Raw genomic sequence first — 23,328 nt, forward strand, 5'->3', positions numbered from 1 at the left:
GCAGGACTCTTGTTACGTTGGCATTGATGCCAAATTTACGTTTCTTAAAGTAAAGTGTTACAGTGGACACTGACACACTTTAGCAATCACAGAGGCCCAGACTCTATTCACAGGAAAGCTTTTGGGACAAAGAGGTTTACATAACTGCTTAGGAAATATATGGCCATTACCTACAGTAATCAATCAATCTTGTCCCCCATTACTAAATATGAATCAACACCCGAGGATCAAAATTATTTGAACAATAGCAATGGAAGAGAAAAACAATGATGAAAAAATAAACACTTAACCCCGTAGTAAATAGATTATTTAAGGAAAATAAAAGAACCTCAGAATTTAAGGTTTAGTTCAGTTAGTACCTTTAGAGTGCTGAGAGGTTATTGCAGCCAATAAACAAGAACAGCTAGCTAGGGAGATATCAGGGCAAAGGAGAGGCTATGCTAAATAAATATGATTGTTAAATTTTTTTAAAAAATAAATGAAAGGCATAAGTATTAATTCAACCATGCCAAATTACTGCTATAAAAAATGAACTTGAGAGATATCCAAGAATGCAGACTGAATACGCACAAAAAGCTTGGGATATTAAGAGAACATTAAAGAGAAACAGAGGTTCAATCCAAACAATGCAACAATCATAACAGGAGTTCCAGACGGAGATAATTGAGAAAATGAAATAAATAATAAATACTTGTTTTAAATGCTAAAAGAAAATATGCAGAACCTGAAAAATGAATGAGCTCTTAGATTCCAAGAACTTACTTAGTAGTGACCAGGAATTTTTTTAAAGGGCAAAATAGGTACGATTTCAATATTCACATGATAAAAATAAAATTTAAAAAGTTTCCACATCTATATATAAAGAAATGAGATTGATATAGACATTTCTGCAAAGGTGGATGAAAGAAGATAATGGATATTTTTTTATTTCTAAATTCTAAAGAAAATTTTATTTCAAAATTTTAAAGGAAAATGATTTTAAGCATGGACTATGCGCAAAAAAATTAAGAAAAGAACTAGTATAATCTATATATCTATCTTTCAAATTATTAAATTCATATTTCCACTAGGTAAGTATACTGGGTCAAATTCATAGGTCTAAGATAATCCAAAATTATTTCGTGAAACATATGATGTTTAAATCTTCATTCAGAAAGTGAAATAGAAAGTTTTAGGTAATTATTCTATTAATGTAGGTAAGTTATGCCAAAGAAAGAAATAAAGAGTAGGAGGGGATATGGGAAGGAGGCAGAGAGACAAAGAGAAAAAGGACAAAGAGAGAAATCAGGACAGATACTTGGAGTAGAAGTCAAATTCAAATAGGAAAGTGGAAAATTTAGGTATATCCCTAAAAAGTTTCCGTGACTCTTTACTTGGAGAAACATGTTGAATTTGGGGGGGGGGGGGCGGGAAATATGTGAAGATGATTATTAGGTTTTATATATAGAAGCTCCTAGAGTTTTCAGGGGTAAAGGACTGCCTTAGCCCCCATGTGCACTGAGTACACATGACCTCCTTCTTGGAGTCCCAGCCCATAGTGATGATTCCCGCCATCAAGTCTTCCTGGTATCAGTAACACATCTCCTTAAATACATATACAATAATTTTTAAAATACTGCTTTTTAAATTTTTGACAAAGAACAATCTGTATTTTAAGCAGTGTATACAATGCCAGGCTTTCACTGACTTTCAGAGGTTTCATTTGCAAGGACAGCACAAGACCGCCACTCCCTATGTATATGGTCTTTTTTCTTTTTTCTTTTCTTTTTTTTAACCAGCAACCACTCTCCTTGCCTCCTTCTCCATTCTCAGTTCACACTAGAACTGGGGCTTCAGCAGTAAGGCTGGAAGGGGAGCAGGAAGAAGAGACACCTCCTCCCTGGTTGCCACCACCACCACCACCACAAAGGCACTGTTCTGGGCCCTCTCTGCCTTTTCTGGAGTTAAATACCTAAGTTCCTAGAGCTTTCAGTGGCAAAGGACTGCCTTAGCCCCATGTGTACTGAGTACACATGCCCTCCTTCTTGGGGAGTCTTAGCCCAAAATGATGATTCCTGCCATCAAGTCTTCCTGGTATCCGTAACACATCTCTTTAAAGAGGAAGGCTGCTGTGTGTACCAGCAGAGGCTCATTTAGCTTAATGCTGTGGAAACCAAGTTAATAGGTAACAGCATCATCTACTACCTGGGTATCAGCTGCAGAGCCTGAGCTGTAGAAGATATGATCATTAACAGAAGTCAGCTTAGAAGACTCAACTGGTGATGTAGGATCCAGCAGTTGTTCTGGAGTCGGCCCCCATTACCAGGCCCCTGTCATATTGTGAGGCCATGATAGTGGTTCCTGTGGAGACCTCCTGGTTTTCGCAGTAGGGGGTAATGACTTCAGCCCTCAGGATGGTGCTGGCCCCACTTCTCTAGGAGTTACTAAAGTGGCTGCCACCTTTCTCCCTCTTCATTCATTCATTCATTCATTCATACCTTTTGGGGGGATTTTTTTTTTTTATATTATGGTGACATTGGTAAATAAATTCAGTAAGTTTCATGTGTATGATTCAACTATAAGACATGTATATATTGCATTGTGTATTCACCACCCATAGTTAGATTTCTCTGTCTCTTCTTTTTAAATTTAAAGCTAAATGAATACATGTCCACTTTATGTTTCCCTTCACGGTCTAAGTGAATGAAAAGGGAGGAGCATAAAAAAGAACTGTCCCTCCCTATTTCTATGTTACTAGATGTCCAAAGTTATAGGAAACATAAAGAGGCTAGTTATGCATTTTCTTGAGTAACTGAAGGATGTAGAAGAAGTCTATAAACCCTTTCCTATTTTGTAGTTTGCTAGGGAAGAGCAACAACCTTTGGTCTAAAAAGTTGCTGGAAATAGAAGTGGGAAAGGAAGCATATAGGCCAAATTCTTAGGACTTTGTAAAGATGATCTGGGAGATAACTGAAAAATGACCCAGGGAATTTAAACCAGAAGGGTAAACCTTTCCCTTGATAAGCATCTTGGCCAGGAATCTGTGGCTGGAACACTTGCCTCAAGCTGTGGGTATCACCTTTATTCAATTACAGATGCACAAAATCTCACTGTCCAGAAAGACATAGGATTTGGAACTCAAAATGCACTTACCTCAAGGTATATCATTATATACAGCAGAAGATTCTAGAACTGTGCTGTTCAATGCATTAGCTGCAGCAACATGTAACTATTTAGATTTAAATTAATTAAGATTCAATAAAATTAAAAGTTCAGCTTTTTATTCGCACTAGCTTCATGTGACTATGGTCTACAATATTGGACAGCACAGAAATAGATCATTTCCATCACTATAGCATGTTCTAAAGGAGTGCTATTCAAGGACATTATTAGCACAAATGCAAAGGTGAGCTGTCTCCACAACTACCCAATGTGATTAATATATATAAGAGAAGATATGACTTACAGCCTAAAGTAGCTCAAGTTGAAGACTATCTTAAACCATGCTTGCTACCCAATATCCTTGAAGTTTGAATTTATGTAATTATTGATATTATAATTAAAGATATGAAAAATCCAAAACAGTGTGATTAACTCACCTTAAGCAACTTTATTTGTAATTGTAGCAGAATATTGAGTTTCCTTTTACTACACTAATTACTCCCAAAGTCCCAAGAACCCTATCTACAGAGAATTTAATATAGGATCTTGTACAGACAATGTATCCATTACTACCTGTTGTATCAACGATGCAATTATGCAACACAACATTGCAGTGATGCAGTGAATGAGTGAATGAGTTGTAAGGTAGAGCTAGCTATAAAACAAACACAGAAATAGGAGAACATGACCAATAGCCTCAGAAGCAAAATTGTGGCTGTGGAACTGCTAAAGGTAGGCTGGAATTTCAATCGGCCATTCCTTACAAAACATGTGATGCTTCTCTTATGCTTTTTATGAATCATTCTTTCTCTTATTTGATTAATGTTCACTTTTTACCTTTTACCATTTTAATTAATTTGAATGTAACAGCTACCCTATCAACTTTCCCATCCCTGACCCTATTTAAAATGAACCACCTGGACTTGCTTTTAATACTGGGGCCACTTTCCCAGGATTTCCTGTGCCTGTTCACAGACTTTCCATTCAGTACTTAGATTTAAGTAAAGGCTCTGTGTATTCTATCCACAAAGACTTGCTCCATTGCCAAACAGTTATTCTACAACTTCAAAAGAAGTAAATAAATTTATTATTGGGGGAGATTGCTGTATGGTAGATAAGGAATGATCACTTAAGTTTCAAATCTGTAAAATTTTGTACTGTGTTGTCTGCTTCAGTTTCCTCTAAAATCTAAAGGGTGACTGGGCTTTTCTGATACTTATTTTCCATTTTCACCTCCTCCGAACCCCTGCCCGCCATCAAACCAAAACTTTTGAGCCATGTTCATTACTTACAGAAGGTTCGCTGACTCCAAATATATCTCTGACATCCCTGACAGATTGCTTGTTCTTTTTTCTCATAGTTTGAGTATAAGTATTATATCTCTTTTTCACTGCAGCTGCTTGGGTTCGAGTCAATGTGGAAAGCAAGGCTTTGCCATTCTCCTCTTCATCACCGGAGATCAGGGCTGATAAACCGACATCTTGCAACCATTCTGCTTCAAGTTCTCCTTCTATGAAATAATGTGACCAAGAGAAGGTTAGAACATTCTCTGTCTGATTGGACAGTGTGTATATCTGTAAGTCTGTGCATATCAGTGGGTAAGAAATACCAGTAAACATATTAAGACTGTCCTTTTTTCCAAATTATGAAAAAGGACTATAAGAATAAATGAAAAGTCAGCATAGTATTTTTAAAGTAAGTCAGGTTTATGACAGATGGCAAAGAACCCAGTATAGAGTATGTGTTCAACAGAGATCTCTCACTTTTCTCATTCTGAACATTAAGTAATCTTTTCTTTTTTTAGAAGACAATTTAAAAATGTAAAATTCATAATAAGAATCATTTGCTACCATAAATTACATGTACAAAAATAATAAGGAATTCAGAATAATACTTTGTAACAGAAAATCCACTGCAAATACATTTCTGGGAACTAGGCTAAACAGGCATTCCTGAATGAGGTTTGTCTAAAGAACAGATTAGACTGATTTGTAAATAGCCGATCAAAATATCAGTCTAGGAGTCTTCGATTCTGCTTACATTATTGCATCATTCTTATATGAACAAAGCCTTCTACTATGCTGTACAGGTTCACTTTCTTAGCTAGAAAAATCTTTTATTTACTTTCTTGCTTTTTTGTTGTTCATTTGCTTTATAAATTGTCCTTTAACAGAAAATGCAAAGGTGAACCAAAGTTTAGCAGCCCTAATCTAAAATAAACCTTTTAAATTAGTGAGTTATGACTTGGAAGCCTTCCTTTCCTTAAGCCTTAGATAAGATTTTCATTTTTAAAGACAGAATTTACAAATATATCTTAATATTAGTTTTAAAAATTGGATTTTTTCCCCTACGGTTCTGTAAGAAAGAGTAAGAGTAAAGAGTAATTGATAAGGTTACTGAGTTAACATATACTAGGATTAAGGATAATCTAAATTCTTGGACTCAAACTGTAGAATATGTAGAATATATATCTTCCACAGTAAAGAAATGTCTTTATAGAAGAGATCAATGTTGCTCCTGTTTGCTGAATTATGAAAACGAAATCCTGTGCTCATTACTCAAGTTGCCAAATGTATAACTTGAACATAAAACATTCTTTGGAATATCCAGCTCCAGCTGCCTACTCAGTATCTACTTAGCTCTATCACATATCAAATTCAACATGTTCAAACTTGAATACATATTTTTCATTCCCAACTCTAGGCCTCTTTCAGAATTCTATATTTTAGTAAACAAAATCCACTTTCCACCTAATTTGGCAAGCAAGTAACCCAGGAGACATTACTGACATCCCGTTTTTTACATGTCAAATCCAATATATTACTGAATCTCTTTGATATTACCGCCTTATTATTTCTCAAAAATTTCCACGTTTTTTTTTTTTTTATCTCTTCTGCTATGGCCCTGGGTCCAAGTCACCATCGTTTCGCACCTGAACTGCTGCAATAGCCTCCCAATAGTTCTTCCCATTCTTCATTCCCCTTCCAATCCATTTTCCATATTGTAACTAAATTAATCCATTCGAAATACAAATATAAACTCAATACCCCTTTCTTAGAAAATGCCACAATTTTCCCTTGCTCACAGAATTAAGAATAAATCCTTAACATGAACTATATATATGAAGCTGCTTACCTTTCTGACTACAGCTTGTACCATATTCTCTCACCTTCTCTTCTTGAGCAATACTAGCCTACTTCTGGTTCCTCAAAAACACCATAATCTATTTTTGTTATAAAGCTCCTTTGGACATGTCCATCCTTCTATATGACCCCCTATACTGGCCATTCAACTTTTCAGATCTAATTTTACTAATTCCTTCCTCAATAACGTAAGTCGTTTTTCCTGAATCCCTCAGACAAGGTCAGGTACTATCGCTATCTATCCAAATAATGCTGTTTCTTTTGCCTTAACATAATGTTTCCTAAAAAAATATGTTTGGTTATATTATTTCACTGATTTCTTTGTTTTCCACTAAATTACAAACTCCATGAAAGAATTCCAAAATCTTGCGTAGTGTCTACATAAAACAGGTACACATATATGAATTAACTAACTTTCAACTGAAATAGAAAATTAAGGAACTTTTCTAATAATTCAGAAAATAATGAATATAGAACAGCAAATTTTAAAAGTGCATAAAGCTCACATATGTATCATTCTGTACTAATCTACCACATTAGTAACTTTGTTGGGGAACCATATTAAAAAGGGAATAAAATCTAGAGAAGGTAGAATAGCTTGTGTAGAAAAAATAGTCCTATGCATAATAACTTTGAACTCTGAATTAAGTACATAAAAATAACTACTTGAAGGTAATGGAAAGGAACCAAGTGCAGGCAGGAAGTGAAAAACAATTAAATTTTGATAAAAGAAAATGCACTGGGTGAGATTTATGCAACTTTACAGTTGAGGTCATTTTCCAGTTCCTACAGTACTGAGTGGCTAGAACTCAAACAGAAAACCATAGATTTATCTGAGTAGCCAGTGCACAGAGCATGAAATTACCAGAATAGCTGAAAAGTGAGGAACATAATCCTGTTAGGAGGAAGCCACCTAGGAAAGCGCTTCAAAATATGTGCATAAATTCTGATCAAATCCATGACTAAACCTTGAACTAAAAAGGTGAATGAATGGTAGACACCAAGCATACCACTGAAAAACAGCAACTAGAAGGCTAAAATAAATGGCCAAGGTTATAGATGCTACATAGAGCAGGAACAACAGACTTGGGAGTATGAGTCAAGTTAACTACTAGAACTAAAATTAACTCCCTTCAGAGGTATATAATAGAATACAGTCTCTGAAACTTATCAATAATGCTACAATATAATTACATTAACAAAAATGTTATAACATCTGATATAATAAAAAATTTTAAAAAATGGATTAATCTATCAAGAGAAAATGTAGTCAATAGAAAGGGACTCTGAGATGACTCTGACGTTAGACAAGGACTTTAAAGCAGCTATTATATGTATGCTCAAGGACTTAAAAGAAAAGATACTCATGATGAGTGCACAAAAAATTTCAGCAAAGAAATGAAAAGTGTAAAGAAAACTAAAATAACTAAAATGTAAATTATGGAACTGAAAATTAAAATATATTAAATAAAAAATTTGCTGGGAGGGCCTAACAGCATATTAGAAACTTTAAAAGAAAGGGCTGGTAAACTTGAAAAAATCAACATAAAGCATCCAATGTGAAAGACAAAAAAAATATTTTTGAACATTTAAAACAGAGCCCCACTAATCTTTGGGAAATGTTAAGTCCTGTAAGATATGTGTAGGTGAAGTTTCAGAGAAGAGAGAGGGTGGTGCAAAAAAGAATAATTGAAGAAATAATGTCTAAGTTTCCAAAATATGCTGAAAAGATGCTAACACTGAGAAGGTAACTACTTAAAAAAAAAAAACCTGCAGTTAGCCTTTTTAGAGTCAAACTGTTTAAAAGCAAAAGTAGAAAGAAAATCTGAATATAGTCAGAGGAAGACAACACATTACATAAAAACAACAATATAAATACATTGATTCTTGATCAGAAACAATGGAGGTCAAAAGACAGTAAGATAATATCTTTAAAATCCTGAAAGAAAAAAAAAGACCCTGTCAACCAATAATTATATACCCAGCAAAATTCTCCTTCAAGAATGAAAGCGAAATAAAGTCATTATTGGATGAATAAAAATCAGAAGAATTTATCACCACAAACTTGCTCTGTAAGATATGCTAAGGGGAACTCTTTAGGCTAAAGTGAAAAACTATGAATATTGTATATGTAAAAACAAAGCAGTAGAAATATCAGATATGTGAATATTAATTTAAAGACGATGGCTACTTTTTTCTTCTCCACAAAATTAATCCTAAAGCATAAAGCCATTAGTTGGAGCACAGCAAGGCAGACATCTATGCAGACGTGTAGTCTAGGTGAGGATATTGGAACCCAAGTGAGATGAGAAGGGCAACCATGAGAGGTAGAGTGAAACTGTGAATGTACAGGGGGTATTGATCAAATACGTATACATATTTAAGATAATGGAAGCCAGTTTTCTCACTAAAAAAGGAGTTACAAATATTTTAAGGGAGAAAAGTATAATGAACTTAGTGGTATTAGATTGAAATTGAAGGTAAGCTGTGAATTGATATATTTCAATATCTTTGATTACAGATAGATATGTGTATGTATGTAATACAAATACATACACATTGTACATACACAATTAAGTACATACACATGTGTATCACTGACTAATGAAAATATTCTTACGTGTACACTTAATAAACTACCTTCAGTCATTCTTGGCTGTCTTCTGTAGTTACTTGTTCATAGGTAGGACATGAAGGAAATAACTCATGCTTTTAATCCCAAATGAGTAATTTTTCTCTTTTTGAAAACTAAAGACAATTATACGTTCATTATTTTTAAATGTATTTGGTTCTCAATCTTCTTCTGTTTCGTTTTACTGAAAACTAGTATATTTTACATGGCTTTTATTTTGCATGCATAATATAAAACAATACATTCTAAATACATTAATACCAATAAGTGCTTCAAAGTCAAAGATTTTTTTTCTCCAAAATAATACTGGCAATTTTTTTTTCCTTTTTCTCTTCCTATGCCTCTCCCCATCCCTTTTTCCCTGTTTCTTTCTTTCTCTCTCTCTGTCTTTTTCTCTCTGTAATAGTCAAGTATACAGACATACAAATGTAAAAGCCATCAAAATTAGAATACTCAGTCTGCTAGATGATAATAAATGAAATTAATAGCTAAGCACAACATCCCTAAGTAGCAATATGTAAGGGATTAATTCTGATTTTGTTGACAGCCCTCCTTCAGATTATGTTGCCTTGGAGAGAAGCCATCCTGAGCCAGTCCAGTAGATACAAATTGGTGGAAACAGGTGGCTGATATGCCTAATTCTACTAACTCATTTGTTAAATTACTAATAGGATAATTTATACCTGCTGACAGAATAAGAGAGAACATACAAAGACAGTCAGCACATGGGAAAACAAATCTAGCACCTTACCATCAACAGGCTTGACCTCGGTTGGCGTCTGCTCTTCCTGTCCCCCCATGCTGTTCTCTTTAATACTTTCTATTTCCCGCCAGAAATCCTCCATGGAGGCACTGTCTATAGAAGCTTGTGAGTTGGAGCGGCTACATGCAGGAGAATGTAAGGATTCATTGGAGAGCATCCTGTTAATTCTTCGGCAGCGAGGAATGGATTTTCTAAGGAAAGAATAATATTTGTGAAGGAATATCAGTGTCTTTTATGTCATAAATCATGAAATTCAATTTAAGTTTAAAATCAATACAGAAATGGAGTTAGTGTGTTAGAGAGGTACTTGAGGGAATAATCTCCACTCAGTGGTGGCCCTTCTTTTTTATTCTCTATAATTCATAATGACTCTATGGCCATATAGAAATTACCACAAAAATACTTTTTATAATATTCACATACTCATAAAGTAGCAGTTATTTGTATTAGTCAAAACATATATAGTAAAAGTTTGTCCCTGTAAAGTAAGATAAAGACAGAGATGGGTGTAAAAAGTCAGCTGCTCACACCCATTAGGGTGGTCTCTCTCTCACACCCCCCCCTCAGAAAACAAGTGTTGAGGATGTGGAGAAACTGGAACCCCTGTGCACTGTTGATGGAAACATAAAATGGTATAGCTGCTGTGGTAAACAGTATGGAAGTTCTTTAAAAATTGAACACAGAATTGTATATGATCCAGCAATTCCACTTCTAGGTATATACCCAAAAGAATTGAGGGCAAGGTCTTGAAGAGATTTTTGTATGTTCATGTTCCGAGTAGCATTATTCACAAAAGCCACAAAGTAGAAACAACTCAAATACCTATCAACAAATGAATGGATAAACAAAATGTGGTATATAGTACATACAAAGAAATATTATTCAGCCTTAAAAAGGAAGAAATTCTGATACACACTACAACATGGGTGAAATGTAAAGACATTATGCTAAGTGAAATAGGCCAGGTACAATAAAACAAATACTGTGTGGTTCCACTTATATGAGGTACCTAGAATAATCAAATTAATAGAAACGGAAAATAGAATGGTGATTGCTTGGGGCAAAGGGGAGGAGGAAATGTCAGTTGCTATTTAATGGATACAGAGTTTTAGTTTCACAAGATGAAATGGGTTCTGGGGCTGGATGGTGGAGACATTTGCACAACAATGTGAATGAATGTACCTAATCTATATGCTTAAAAATGGTTAAGATGGTAAATTTTATCTTATGCATATTTTACCAGAATTTTTTTTGAATTGAAAAAAATTTTTTTAAGTTGGCTTTTGAGATGAGATAGTGAGAGGAAATAATTTATAATATTCAATGGAAAACTGTTTATTAGGATGGGTAAAGTGAGGCATTAAGTAGGAGCACAGAGACCCATGGTCAGTCAGTCTAGGAAGAACTAGATCACCACCAATGCAAGAGTCCAACCACAGAGAAGGGCAGTGGAGGCCCTTCGACTGGCCAATAGGACCACCATTAATCTAGGAGACAAATGGCTGAACATGGAGCAGTTTCATGGGTCACAGTCCTCGTGGGGCTGCTGCAAGAACTAAACAAATTAGCACATGTAAAGCATTTGGAACATGAAAACGTTCAACAAATGTTAGTTTAAAAATCAAGAGACACAGTAGAGGAGATATGCCAAAATGCTGGAATTCTGATAGATTTTGATGACGTAAAAATAAAAATACTTATATGTAAGGTAATGGATAGATTAACTAACTTTATTGTGGCAATCATTTCACAATCTCTATGTGTATCAAATCATCATGTTGTACACCTCACATTTACACAATGTTATATGTCAATGATATCTCAATGAAGCTAGAAAAAAATTTTAATATTTGATTTCCATGATTTTATTAACAAATGCTACATTTCTTAGGAGCAGGATGTTTGATCAACTCGAACATTCCAGGCCTTGATCATGAAAAGTATTTGAGTTATTTTATGCAGTAAAATCTTCTCTTATTGTCCTTATAAGAACCAAAAAGCTGAGACTACCTCTTGACCAATATGTGGTTTCAGACTGTTTCATTCACCTCAACCAAAACAAAACAAAACAAAACAAAAACAAGAAAAACCTCCCAGATGAAAAGAGGTAACCAGAGCTATGACATAGAAGCGTCCAACCGTGGGCATTATGATTCACTTAAGACAATTAAATTTGATATGCAGAGCAGCTATAGATTGCTACCAAATTTAGTCATGCCCTACAGCGTAAGTATAGCACACTGATATTCATCAAAGTACAAAAACAATGGGAAATAAGAAAAAAAAATCCATTTTCTCATATAGTCTATACCTCTAGGAATCTAGATTTTTAAATAACTTTTAGTATAAATTTCTAGAAATTTTTATCATTGATCTTTTCATAGTACCAGACTGAAAGTCGTCCTAGTTTTAAGTATTAGCTGGAGCAAGTTAACCAATTTATTTTTAAAAATCAAAGCACTTCAGAAAAAAAAATATTCACTTTCATTTTTATATGCTGTGCTGTGTGATAATTTCAGGCAGCTTTGTTTGATAATTGGGAGATAAGAGTTTTTCACCGAATTCTTTGTAGTTTGACAAGACACATTCTAGTAAGTGAAATGCAGATGAAACTGACAGTTATCAAAGACAATCGTTGCTTCTCTTATTATTTTAGGCTTTTAAAGCCTTTTCCCTTCTGTTATAAGACCAATACTGAAAATCTAATAAATTCATAGAGTACTAATATATAAATATCTTTCTCAAAAAACTATAATTAATTACCACTGTTCACACAGCCTACTGTCCTCCCTGTAACCATATTCAGAAAAGTTTATAGATACCCCAAACTTTCTCTAGTTCTAAATTTTTTAGGTTTATTTAAAAAAATAAATATGATTGACTTGAAAAAAATGTAGTCTTAACAGTAGACATGGACCATGTTTTTTAAAATTATAATACAGTATATTAACAAGTGTAAAAGTTTAAATACACAATTGTATAAAGCAGAAATTGAAGGTATTCCCTTCCCATTTGCATCACATCAACATTGCCCTATAAGCTGTTCTGTCTTCCACACTCAAAAACGTGTCATAGACATCTTTTCCATGTCTATACAAAGATATCATCTCTATGGCTACATGGAGTAGCATAATTTATCTTAGAAATCAAGCAAAATGCAGATATAGCCAAACACTTAAAATGTTTGAAGAAGTGATAAATTTGGAAAATAATAAGTGAATCTTAGAAGATGAGGAGCAGATACATTAGGGTTATAATGATAATTTCAGTTATAGTCCACGGTTTCTTACTCATACAAAAGGTACACTGATGAATCTCTGAGAAAAGATCATCATAAAACTACTGAGGACAAGGGCATCGGATATGAAAAAGAGCATATGAGTGACACAGTGGTTTCATCTGAGACAATCCACCTAAACCTTTAATTGCAATGATCAACTCTTCTTTTTTGGCAAGTCAGTCAGCACTTTGGGGACAAACACATTTTAAAAAATTCTCATTTTTTTAGTTAGGAATTCAAATATTTTCCCATTATCGTAGGGTGGAGTAGGGACTATGACCTTCCATTCTTGAAGCATTACATAATCATGACCTTCAGACTCATCCAACACTTTGATGAGCCTTGATTTGTAGCTGCACACCTTACCATACTGGGGTTAATAGAGCTTAGGCTTCACCAGCTGTTTGTATATTTTTATTTCAAAACAATAACAGGAAAACACTACATAAAAAACAATGCAATTGTATTACATAGCAACTTTTGTTGGGAAATCACAATTAGGTTTAAAATTAGATTTTAAGTGCACAGTAATTACCATAAATTCATAGTGGCATTTTTAAAAAAGTTATTATTTTATCTTCCCTCCATTATTTTAAAAGATAACTTATATTTTAATAATTACTACAGACCTATAACTTATTACTCTCTGCCTTATATTAGTATTTTACAACTTCATACAATGTAAATATCTTACAAGAGTATAATTCTCCCTCTACTCTTTAAATTACTACTGTCATGATGTTTACATTCCACAAGTTATTATTGTTGTTGCTGTCAAAAAGTTAATCATCTTTTTAAAAATCAAATAGTCTTTTATATTTATTCTTTCTGATGCTCTTTATTCCTTCCCGCATGCTCCTATATTCATGACAAATCATTTCTCTTCAGCTTTAAGAACTTCCTATAGCACTCCTTTCTTTCCTTACCATTTCTTGTACTGAGGATCTGTCAGCAACAAATTCCCTCAGGTTTCTTTCTTAAGTGTCAATAATACGTTTTTAATAAATATGTTCACTGGTTATAGAAATTTAGGCTGATAGTTTTGTTGTTGTTTTCAAAATCCTTTTAAAGATCTAATTCCATTGCCTCTAGACTCTTGATTCCGATAAGACAAGAAGTCAATTATAATTCTTATGGGTGTTCTTCTAAATATAATGTCTTTTTTTCTCTAGCTGCTTTTAATACATTTTCTCTTTATCCTTAGTTTTTAGCAGTTTAATTATGATATGCCTAGACTGTAGTTTTATTTGCATTTATTCTTCTTGAGGTTTACTGAGTTTCTAGAATCTTTTATCAATTTTGGTATATTCTTATCCATTTTTTCTTGAAATATTTCTTCCATCCCATTCTCTCTATCCTCTTCCTCTGAAACTCCAGTAACATGGCTGTTAAGCCATTTTATATTATCCCAAATGTCCCTCACAATCTGCTTTAACTTTTTCCCATTCTTTTTCTGTGTTTCAGTTTAGAGAGTTTCTACTGCCCTGTTTTTGTTTCACTTTTCCTTTCTTCTTTGTGTCTAGTCTGCTACTATGTTCATCCAGTGAATGCTTAAATTCTGATATTGTTTTCCATATCAAAAATGCCAATCATTTCTTTTTAGAGATTCTACTTATATGTTGACATTATTCATCTTTTTATCCACTTTTCCTCTGATTTCTTTATTTGAAAGTTCTTGTCTCTTAATGCCAACATCTGTGCCTTCAATGTGTTTGCTATTAATTTTTAAAAAGTCAATTGTTCATGAATCACATTTTCTTTTTTCTTTACAAACTGCTTAATTTTTTGTTGTATGACAGACATTGTTTTTAAAAGAACTCTAGAAAACTGGAGCAAATAATAATTTCCCCCAGAGAGACAAGGCTTTTCCTTTGTCTGGTACTTGAAGTGAGGAAGATATCAATTCAATCCAATGAAGAATTGAGCTAGGTCTAGGTAGGGCTGCAATTTTAATAAATTTTAGGTCACCTCCAGTTTCAAATGCTTCAAGGGGAAGATCTGTCCTTCATGAATTATAAAGGTCCCTCCCTCTGGTAGGGTTTTGGGATAAACACCATGGGACTATAGAAATCTCTCTCTGCTTTAGAGCTCAGCCCTAAGCCTCCTGTATTGCTGGACTCTCAGCAAAAATCCCAAAAGGAGAACTGCCAAGTGTGGAGAACTAGCTCTGCATTTGGTGCTCCTACAAATTCTTATCTGTTGAGTCAGTGCAGGTAGTCATTAACAGCTCCATTGGTGCCTCCTCGCCCCTGCAGAGTCCCTCTGCCTATGCAGGTGAGAACTTCTGTCCAGCACTGCAGACTCAGGGAGACACCTTCCCATGAAGGGAAATGACCACTGCCTCTGCTCACCCTGGAATTTAGCTCCTTTAGACTTCTTTGTGTCCACAGCTCTCTAGTAAAGTTTTTTTCTTTTTTCTTTTAAACACATGATTTTAACATGTATCCCTTATTCTCTAGTTGTTACAGTGGGAAATATAGTCTGCTACAACCTAGTTTATGTCTTACAAGGAAATGGAACTCCCACAGAACATTGTAAATAAGTCAATTTTTAAAACATTCTACTTGCTTAAACACCACTTGCTCTAAACCACAAGTTCAACTGGTCTGAGTATTTTCCAAACAATATTTTTAAAAGACATATCTCTTGATAAGAAATACTTTATGCACCTTTATTATCTCTTATGTTATAGAGAATTTTACATATAAAAAGTTACTCTCACACACATTACCTCACTTGATACTTACATTAACCTCATGAAGTAGTTAAAGCCAGTATTATATATCTCATTATACAACAATGGAAACAGTTACCCAGACTAAAGTGGGTACACATCCCATTGCAATTGTAATAAAATGAAAAGCCTTTTCTTCGACTTCGTGGCCCAGCATGTTCTGTCCTGTAACTTATGGAGTCTCACCTTATATCATTCTCCCTGGCATTAGAGATAGGCATAGTAATCTTTTCTCAATTTCTTAAGAGCTAAGTTCTTTCTTCCCTTAAGAAATTTTCTTTTATATTCTTATTTGTTTGTTTTTCTGTCTGGAACAGTCTCCTACTTTTTCCATTGCAAGATACCTCTCATCATTCAGCTCCCAACCTAAATGTCACCTCCTTGGGGAATCTCTTCCTGGCCATCCTAACATAGCATTCCTCCAGTTATCTACAAGCTCAGCTTTCTGCATTTCCTTCTTCTCATTTAGCAACAATATACTATTTATTTATTCACTCACTTCAATTTTTTGGAACTACTTTTTTCCCACTTGAATAAAGAGGAACCATGACTGTCTTACTTACACAGTATCTGGCAAATGATAGGAACTTGGAAATATTTTCTGAATGAATGCTAGTGACAGAGGAGCCAGGATACAAATTAAAACCTTTTCAGTCCTGTCCGAATGCCATCCTTGCAGTAATCTTTCTTAATTTTAAAAGTCCCCTCAGATATTTGTATATCCATGTATAGCTATATATATTTTTATACCAGAGAAGGAAAATAATATACTGATCTAGAGGAAAAACTTTAAAGTCAGCTAGTCCAGTTTTAAATGTGGGCTCTGCCACTTCTTAGATCTATGACCTTGAGCAAGCTATTAAACCTCTGTGCTTCCATTTCTAAGTCTATAAAATAGAAACCTTAACCACAAACATTTCATGGGGTTATTATAAGAATTAAGTGAATTAATATATGTAAAATGCATGGCACATAGTAAACCCATGTGGTAAGTGATTACTATAATTTAATTTGTTAGCATGCTCATAGCTAGATTTAGGGTCAGGCTATAATGAGTGCTAGAGTATCACAGGGCATTAAAATATCACTAGAAATGTAATGTGATTAATAAAACTGGATCTATCAGAACTCCTCTCAGACCCAACCCCATTCTGAAGGTTCGTTTCCCCAGTTCCCTTGGTTCAAAAGTGCCCATCTGCATGTCAAAGTCACATAGGAAAATTTCCCTCCATGGTTTCAGTGAAATCTTTCTTTTTTTCTCATATAGGTGCTATTCCCTTCTCTGCCTCCTTCTCCCTTATTGAAATGTGGACAAAATGACTGATGCTTCAACAGTCATCTTGCAACCACGAAGAAAAGCCAGGGAAATTATAGTTATTAGCCTTGAGTATCAGAAATAATATCAAATGCTGGCTATTGCTGAACACCCAGAAGTATGAGAAAAATGAACTCCTATTTTTAAAGACTACTCTAATATTTATTGTTACTGTTACTTGTAGCCAAAATCATTCCTGATATAATTGGAAGGAATATTTTAATAGGTCATTTGGGTTGGGTGAGATAAGATATCCTCTTTACCTTAAGTAAGAATAAACAGTCGATAACCTGCCTCTTAAAGAAGGTGGGGTCTAACATAATAATTTCCAGTTTTAAAGACTGCCAAATTATTAGCCTAACCCCATGTCTTGGTCCGGTCTTGATCACTATACTATGGAATTAAACTTCATTCCTGCTGAAGATATACCTGCCTAAATATATGGGGAATATCTTCACATCATTCTCAAATTCAACATATTCCAAGAGTTTGGGGAAGAATATACCTAAATTCAAAAATTTCCCCCTTCCCTATCTGAAAGAAGAAAAGGACTTAATTCCTCATTGTCGTTGTCTTTGAATGATGCTGGTACCAGAAGAGTGAGGCCATCTAGAGGAACAGTCTTGGGTACTGACCACAATGAGTCTTTAGAGCAAGGCTCTTGCAAGACAAATCACTCACTTTGGGACAGACTCTGGGCAGAATCCCAGTAATGCAGCTGTTTGCTTTCTTAGCTTCCTCGAGAAGCCTTTCAGATAAAGGAAGAGGACAAATCCCTTGTTTTTATGCTCTCTCTGGCTTCTCAGTAATCTTTGGATTTTAACATGTATATAAACAAGCTCAGCTTGGATATCTTGCGAAAAGCACTTACTTGAAAGGCAATGGTGATAAGAGGAAGCTATAGTTTCAGAGTAATAGAAGCCAGAAAAAGAGGAGGTTCCCATTTTCTTTCTCAGGCTCCCTGACTCTGTCTTGCAATATCGTTCTAGTGTCCTCTCATTCTCCTCCTGTCATCCCAATTTTCTGTTCCTTTACTGGCCTCATTCCTCTTAACGAACAAGGAGAAAGCTGATGAAGCTATTTCATCAGAAGGTAAACCTCTCTGTTGGCAGTAAAGTATACAGAAAAATGTGTTCGTAGATTAGATGGAGGCTCAAAACAGCACTAATCTCAGTCACTCAACAAGGAATATTCTATATGGTTCTGAAAGCCGGATTTTGAGCAACTGAAGTTCACACCAGCAATTAAATTCTTATGCATCTATGTATCACCTCTGAGTAAAGAGCACTGTGCTAGGAATGGGGAACGTGGCAATGGAGGAAAGAAAAACTTCAAACCATTATATACCCAACCCCGGCGATTTACAAACAAGGAGGCTCAAATGGGGTGACAAGATCTTTTGTAAAAGAGAATAACATAATCTTTTCCTGGGGGATGGGGGAAGGACAGCATGTTTTCTGTATTTCTATCTATGAAAGTAAAGTAACTCTACATGCTTGACTCGAATCTAAGTTATGTCTGTCTATTGATCTACCAAAGAAAAAGTCATTAACAGAATCCATGTTTAAAATACATCAATTACATGTTTGTGTATACACACACACAAATAACAAAATCAAAATATAATTTGTTTCTTAATTTTCCCTACTTTGACTGAAGGAAGGGGAAAATGCAGAGTGCCTCTAATGGTTATGGAGCTTCTTTTTGGAGCTGAACACATTCTGGAATTAATGGTTATGATATCCCAACTTTGTGAAGATACTAAAAACCACTGAATTATACACATTAAAGGGGCGAATTTTATGTTATGTGAAATATATTTCAATAACACTATAGTAACAAAAAAAATTACCTTTAATTCTTTGAAGACTTTGATAATTAAAAGTGCTTTGACACTGACACCACCAAACAGTGGTGAGAATTTAGAGCAAGAGGCATTCCTGTTCATTGCTGGTGGAAATGTAAAATGGTACAGCCACTTTGGAAGAGTTTGGCAGTTCCGTACAAAACTAAACATACCCTTACTATACAATTCAGCAAACACTCTCCTTAGTATTTGTCCAAAGGAGTTGAAAACTTAGGTCCACACAAAAACCTGCACACAATATTTAAAGCAGCTTTATTCATAACTGGCAAAACTTGAGAGCAACCAAGATATTCAGTAGGTGAATGGATAAACTGTGGTATATCCAGCCAATAAAATATTATTCAGAGCTAAAAAGAAATGAACTATCAGGCCATGCAAAGACATGGAGGAAACATAAATGCATATTACTAAGTGAAAGAAGCCAATGTGAAAAGGTTATATACTACATATGATTCCCACCATATGACATTCTGGAGAAGGCAAAGCTATGGAGAAAGTAAAAGCTCAGGAGGTGCAGGGAGTGGTGGGAGAGGAGACAGCAGATTTAACAGGAAGAGCACAGAAAAATTTAGGGCAGTGAAACTATTCTGTTTGATACATGTCAATATACATTTGTCCAAACCCACAGAATGTACAACACCAAGAGTGAACCATACTGTAAACTGTGGACTTTGGGTGACGATGGTATGTCAGTGTAGGTTCATCAACTGTAACAAATGTACCACTCTGATGGAAGATGTTGCTAATGGGGGAGGCTCTGCAAGGGCTGGGCCATGGGAAATATCTGGACCTTCCCTTCAATTTGTTGTAAATTTAAAACTGCTCTAAAAAATTTAAATCCATTTTTTACAAGTGCTTTGGGATTTCAATAACAGGAAAAAGCAAGAAAGAATCAAATTTTCAAAAAGAGCATGGATTTAGAAAGATGGAAAGATTCTTCCACAAATGGCTAGTTGCCGCTTTGAGCAAAGGATAAGTCATATGAGGGAAATGGTCTTAACTGTTCAACTAATAATCATTTAAACAAGTGATAGGCTAAAATGTCTGCTTTGCAGGCAAAGGAAATCGCCAAGTCTGAACGTTTTATGTTCTTTCTGTATAAAACTAATATGCGGCTTGTGAGCTTGGTGTATATATTGATTTTTGGTGAAGCTCAGTCAATCCTACAAGTAACTCATGACCTTATCCTCAAAGATAGAGTTAAAATTATGAGTGGAAAACTAGTTTGGTGACACGTCATCATTGCTCAGAGGTTCATACTTTTTATTCAATTAGGAGATGCCTAGGAAGGAATCTATAAAATAGGATGTGAGCAAAAAGCTGCTTTCTCTTACTCTAATAGAATTTTAACCTTTATCCATTTAGAAACATGTTACTATAAAAGTCTTGATCTATATGTTTTGTGCTTCTGAAATTACTCTTTTTTTAAAGGTGATTTTAAGGGGCCTCCTTGGCCGACATTGATGTATGTGAGTTTCAAAGTAATTAACCAGGAGAGTCCTCCATTCTGGTGTCATTTGAGGGTCTGCCTTGGTTTCTCAGCTCTCTGTCTGCCTCTCTAGTGCTGTAATGACTTGCTGGAATTCAACCATGTAACCTGTTTCCTCCACATCTCTGATCTGTTTATCATTATTATTACCCAGTCATTAATGCTCAGCCACAAACTGTGAGAACCTTATTCTACTGTATCCTTATACTGATTTTTAATTTCTTTTGTCCCTTGCCCTTCTTCATCTCCAAAAACTCAATAATAGCTGAACAAAATCACAAACAAGAGCAAAGAGATTATCAGGCCATCTCTGCCTTGTGTCCCATGGTCATTCTCATGTAGATGGACCTTAAAGAGCTCTGTGATCTATCCTGACAAGACTTTCCTGGAGTGTGACTGGCCTTCTTCCTCATGGGGCACTAGCATCAGCTCAGCTTTAAATTTTTCAGTTTAAAATCCAAAGTGAAATATAAATCCAATTTGTTAAATTATACAGAAGTGAGTTGACTATTTGAATGAATAATTACCAACATCCTTTGATTTCTCTTCTTTCACAATATAATTTTTTCACACCCAGACTCACTCCAAGATGGTTTTAATTCTATAGAGTCCACCTGAACAGCAATTATCTTGTGTTCTATTTGTTGTCATCAGCTCACTTAAGAAGGCTGCTTCCTAACTTCCATACAACTTTAAATTGGAAAGCCATAATTAATTAAACTTAGAAAGCTGAAAAGGAATTTGAGAAATGCTGAAAGAAATCATCACATTTTACGGATAAGAAAAATGAAACTCAGAGAGGTCAAGTAACTCGTTCAAGATCACACAGTTAATTACTGCGAACTAGAATACCAAACTTGGTCTCCTGATGCCTAATCCCATGATCTTTTCCCCCTGATCACCAGTCTCCTGATCCATTTATACTTTATATTCTTTAATCATTCACATAAATTTTTATGTTATAGATTAACCTTTTTTATTTCTCTTAATGTATTTCTGAAAAGGACATGAAAAAACATGTTATCAAGTGGGTCATATTTCTATTATAAAATATGTTGAGAATTATGTCCTGAGTCAAAGTTTTTATTAAATAACAAAGAGAGCTATATGCAAACATATCCAATAAGATGAAGATGTTAAAAAAAAAAGTTCTTTAAAAATCTGAAAGTGAATTAATAAAATTGGCAAGTGTAGCAGACTAAATACACTGGCTATATAAGTTGTATACAAAATATAGACAGATATCACACGTTAAAAAGCAACTCATATGTCTGATCTAAAAGGACTATATGAGCACTATTAAACATAAATCATATTTTTAATTTATCCATTGGTTGGCATATTAGTATAATTAGTTTCGTGATATAGTATCAATAATTCATGTCTTCAATTTTAAAACCATTCAAGGAAGTAGAAACTAAGACTTTCAACTTACTCAGCTTTCCTTGTGGCATGTAAAGACATTTCCCAAGCATCACAGCCAGTTTAAAAATAAAATAATAAATTCTAAATTCATATTTTTATTATTACTTGCTGTTGATAACATCAGTAACAATCCAACTGAAGGCATTTTAAATTAATCCTCTACCATCTCCAATTTACTCAAAACCCTGTTCATCATCGGATAAATTCCACGTGCAAACATAAGAGCCAGCAGTCAGAGCACTTCACACTTTAAAAAGGCTACAAGAACAACTGTAGGAATCAGAGTCCTTAAAGTCCCTCTCACAGGATGACAAAGACCAGTAACATGAATGCCCATGTTAAATGTGAACTCTGGAACGACAAGAGGTGTAAATTCCATCAAAAGAGAATCAAATAACTATTTTATTTTTTTTTTTTTTACTGGCTGACACTTCCTGTAGTGGGAGCTTCTGTTGCCAATAACTCTGAAGCTCCCCCAGGGTTGAGATGAATGGCTTAAGTAGTTCAGTATCTAATCTCTAACAGCAGACAGGCAGCTATAAGCCCTGATCAATAGTTTATGCCATGGGGAATGGAGAGTGACTTCTTTTTTACCATCTTACTAAGCTGAAGCTTTTTCTTTCTAAGAGGAGTAACCCAACCAGGATGTTTTCCCTCCTCTAAGGCTTCCTGTCCACTCATTTGTCAGTAATGTTATCTTCTTTCTTTACGATTGGCTGGTATTAATTATGATAATCACTAATTCCTTGAATAGACTCTGTTGTGAGCAAATCCACTGAGCTTCCATCCATTTTTTAAAATACGAATAATGCAAAGGAGTTAGGTCTTGTATTTCACTGCAGTTATTTTCATTTGTTTATAAATGAAATTGCCACTTAATATTTTGGCTTTTTAAAATTTGATGAATAGGCAAGAGAGTTTCCATTTTTGCTTTCATTTCTCAAGGAAAAGCTCCTTATTTAAAGCAAAAATTACCCAGCTTTTGTTTAACAGAATATCTGTATTTCAGTAGAGTTGTAAAATGAAATTCTACTAGGGCTCCTAGTCAATGTAGCACATTTGTATCAATTCAATAAAGGCTGTTCTCTCTCTGGGAAAATGTGGTTTTGCTAATGAAGCAAGGTTGAATAGCATTTGACCTCTTGGCATTCTTATTCAATAAATGACCTATACAACTACATACATTGACCCTGAACTCTACTAAATGACTAAGAGTTTCCCATTTATTTATTTTATAAAATTATTCTAGGAAAATATCAGTCTCTAGTCAAACTTTTAAAATCCCATATTTTACAAAAAATAATTTCTTAAATTTTGGTAAATGTGGATTTATATCAATTCATTAATGAAGAATTGAAAGGTTGTGAATATTACTTATGGCTATTTGAGTAACTTGTGAGAGATACTGCTATTTCACACACACACACACAAATTATTGGCTTTATTATCCTAGATAGAAGAAGGCATACAAATAAATACATTGTAATAGAAAAAAATATATCTATAGTGTTAAAAAGTCTGGAAGAATAGTGAACGCTC

General features: G+C 34.5%; 1 protein-coding gene across 10 annotated transcripts in view; it reads right to left on the reverse strand.

Moving 5' to 3' along the window:
* ARHGAP28 (Rho GTPase activating protein 28) overlaps nt 1–23,328 on the reverse strand; it is a 202,496-nt gene that overhangs the window by 73,365 nt on the left and 105,803 nt on the right. For 8 of the 10 annotated variants that reach the window (XM_016120960.2, XM_016120963.2, XM_036229871.1 and 5 more), the window contains 2 exons: nt 9,668–9,870; nt 4,434–4,651 (listed from right to left, as the gene is read on the reverse strand). In XM_016120960.2, the coding sequence (XP_015976446.1) occupies nt 4,434–4,651; nt 9,668–9,836 (387 nt within the window). In that variant the 5' untranslated portion in view covers nt 9,837–9,870. Of the gene's footprint in view, nt 1–4,433; nt 4,652–9,667; nt 9,871–21,799; nt 22,146–23,328 lie in introns of those variants that run through there. The other 2 variants (XM_016120950.2, XM_036229869.1) reach the window with 2 other exon arrangements.

This window comes from Rousettus aegyptiacus, unplaced genomic scaffold (assembly GCF_014176215.1).
Source record: "Rousettus aegyptiacus isolate mRouAeg1 unplaced genomic scaffold, mRouAeg1.p scaffold_m13_p_12, whole genome shotgun sequence".
NCBI lineage: Eukaryota > Metazoa > Chordata > Mammalia > Chiroptera > Pteropodidae > Rousettus > Rousettus aegyptiacus.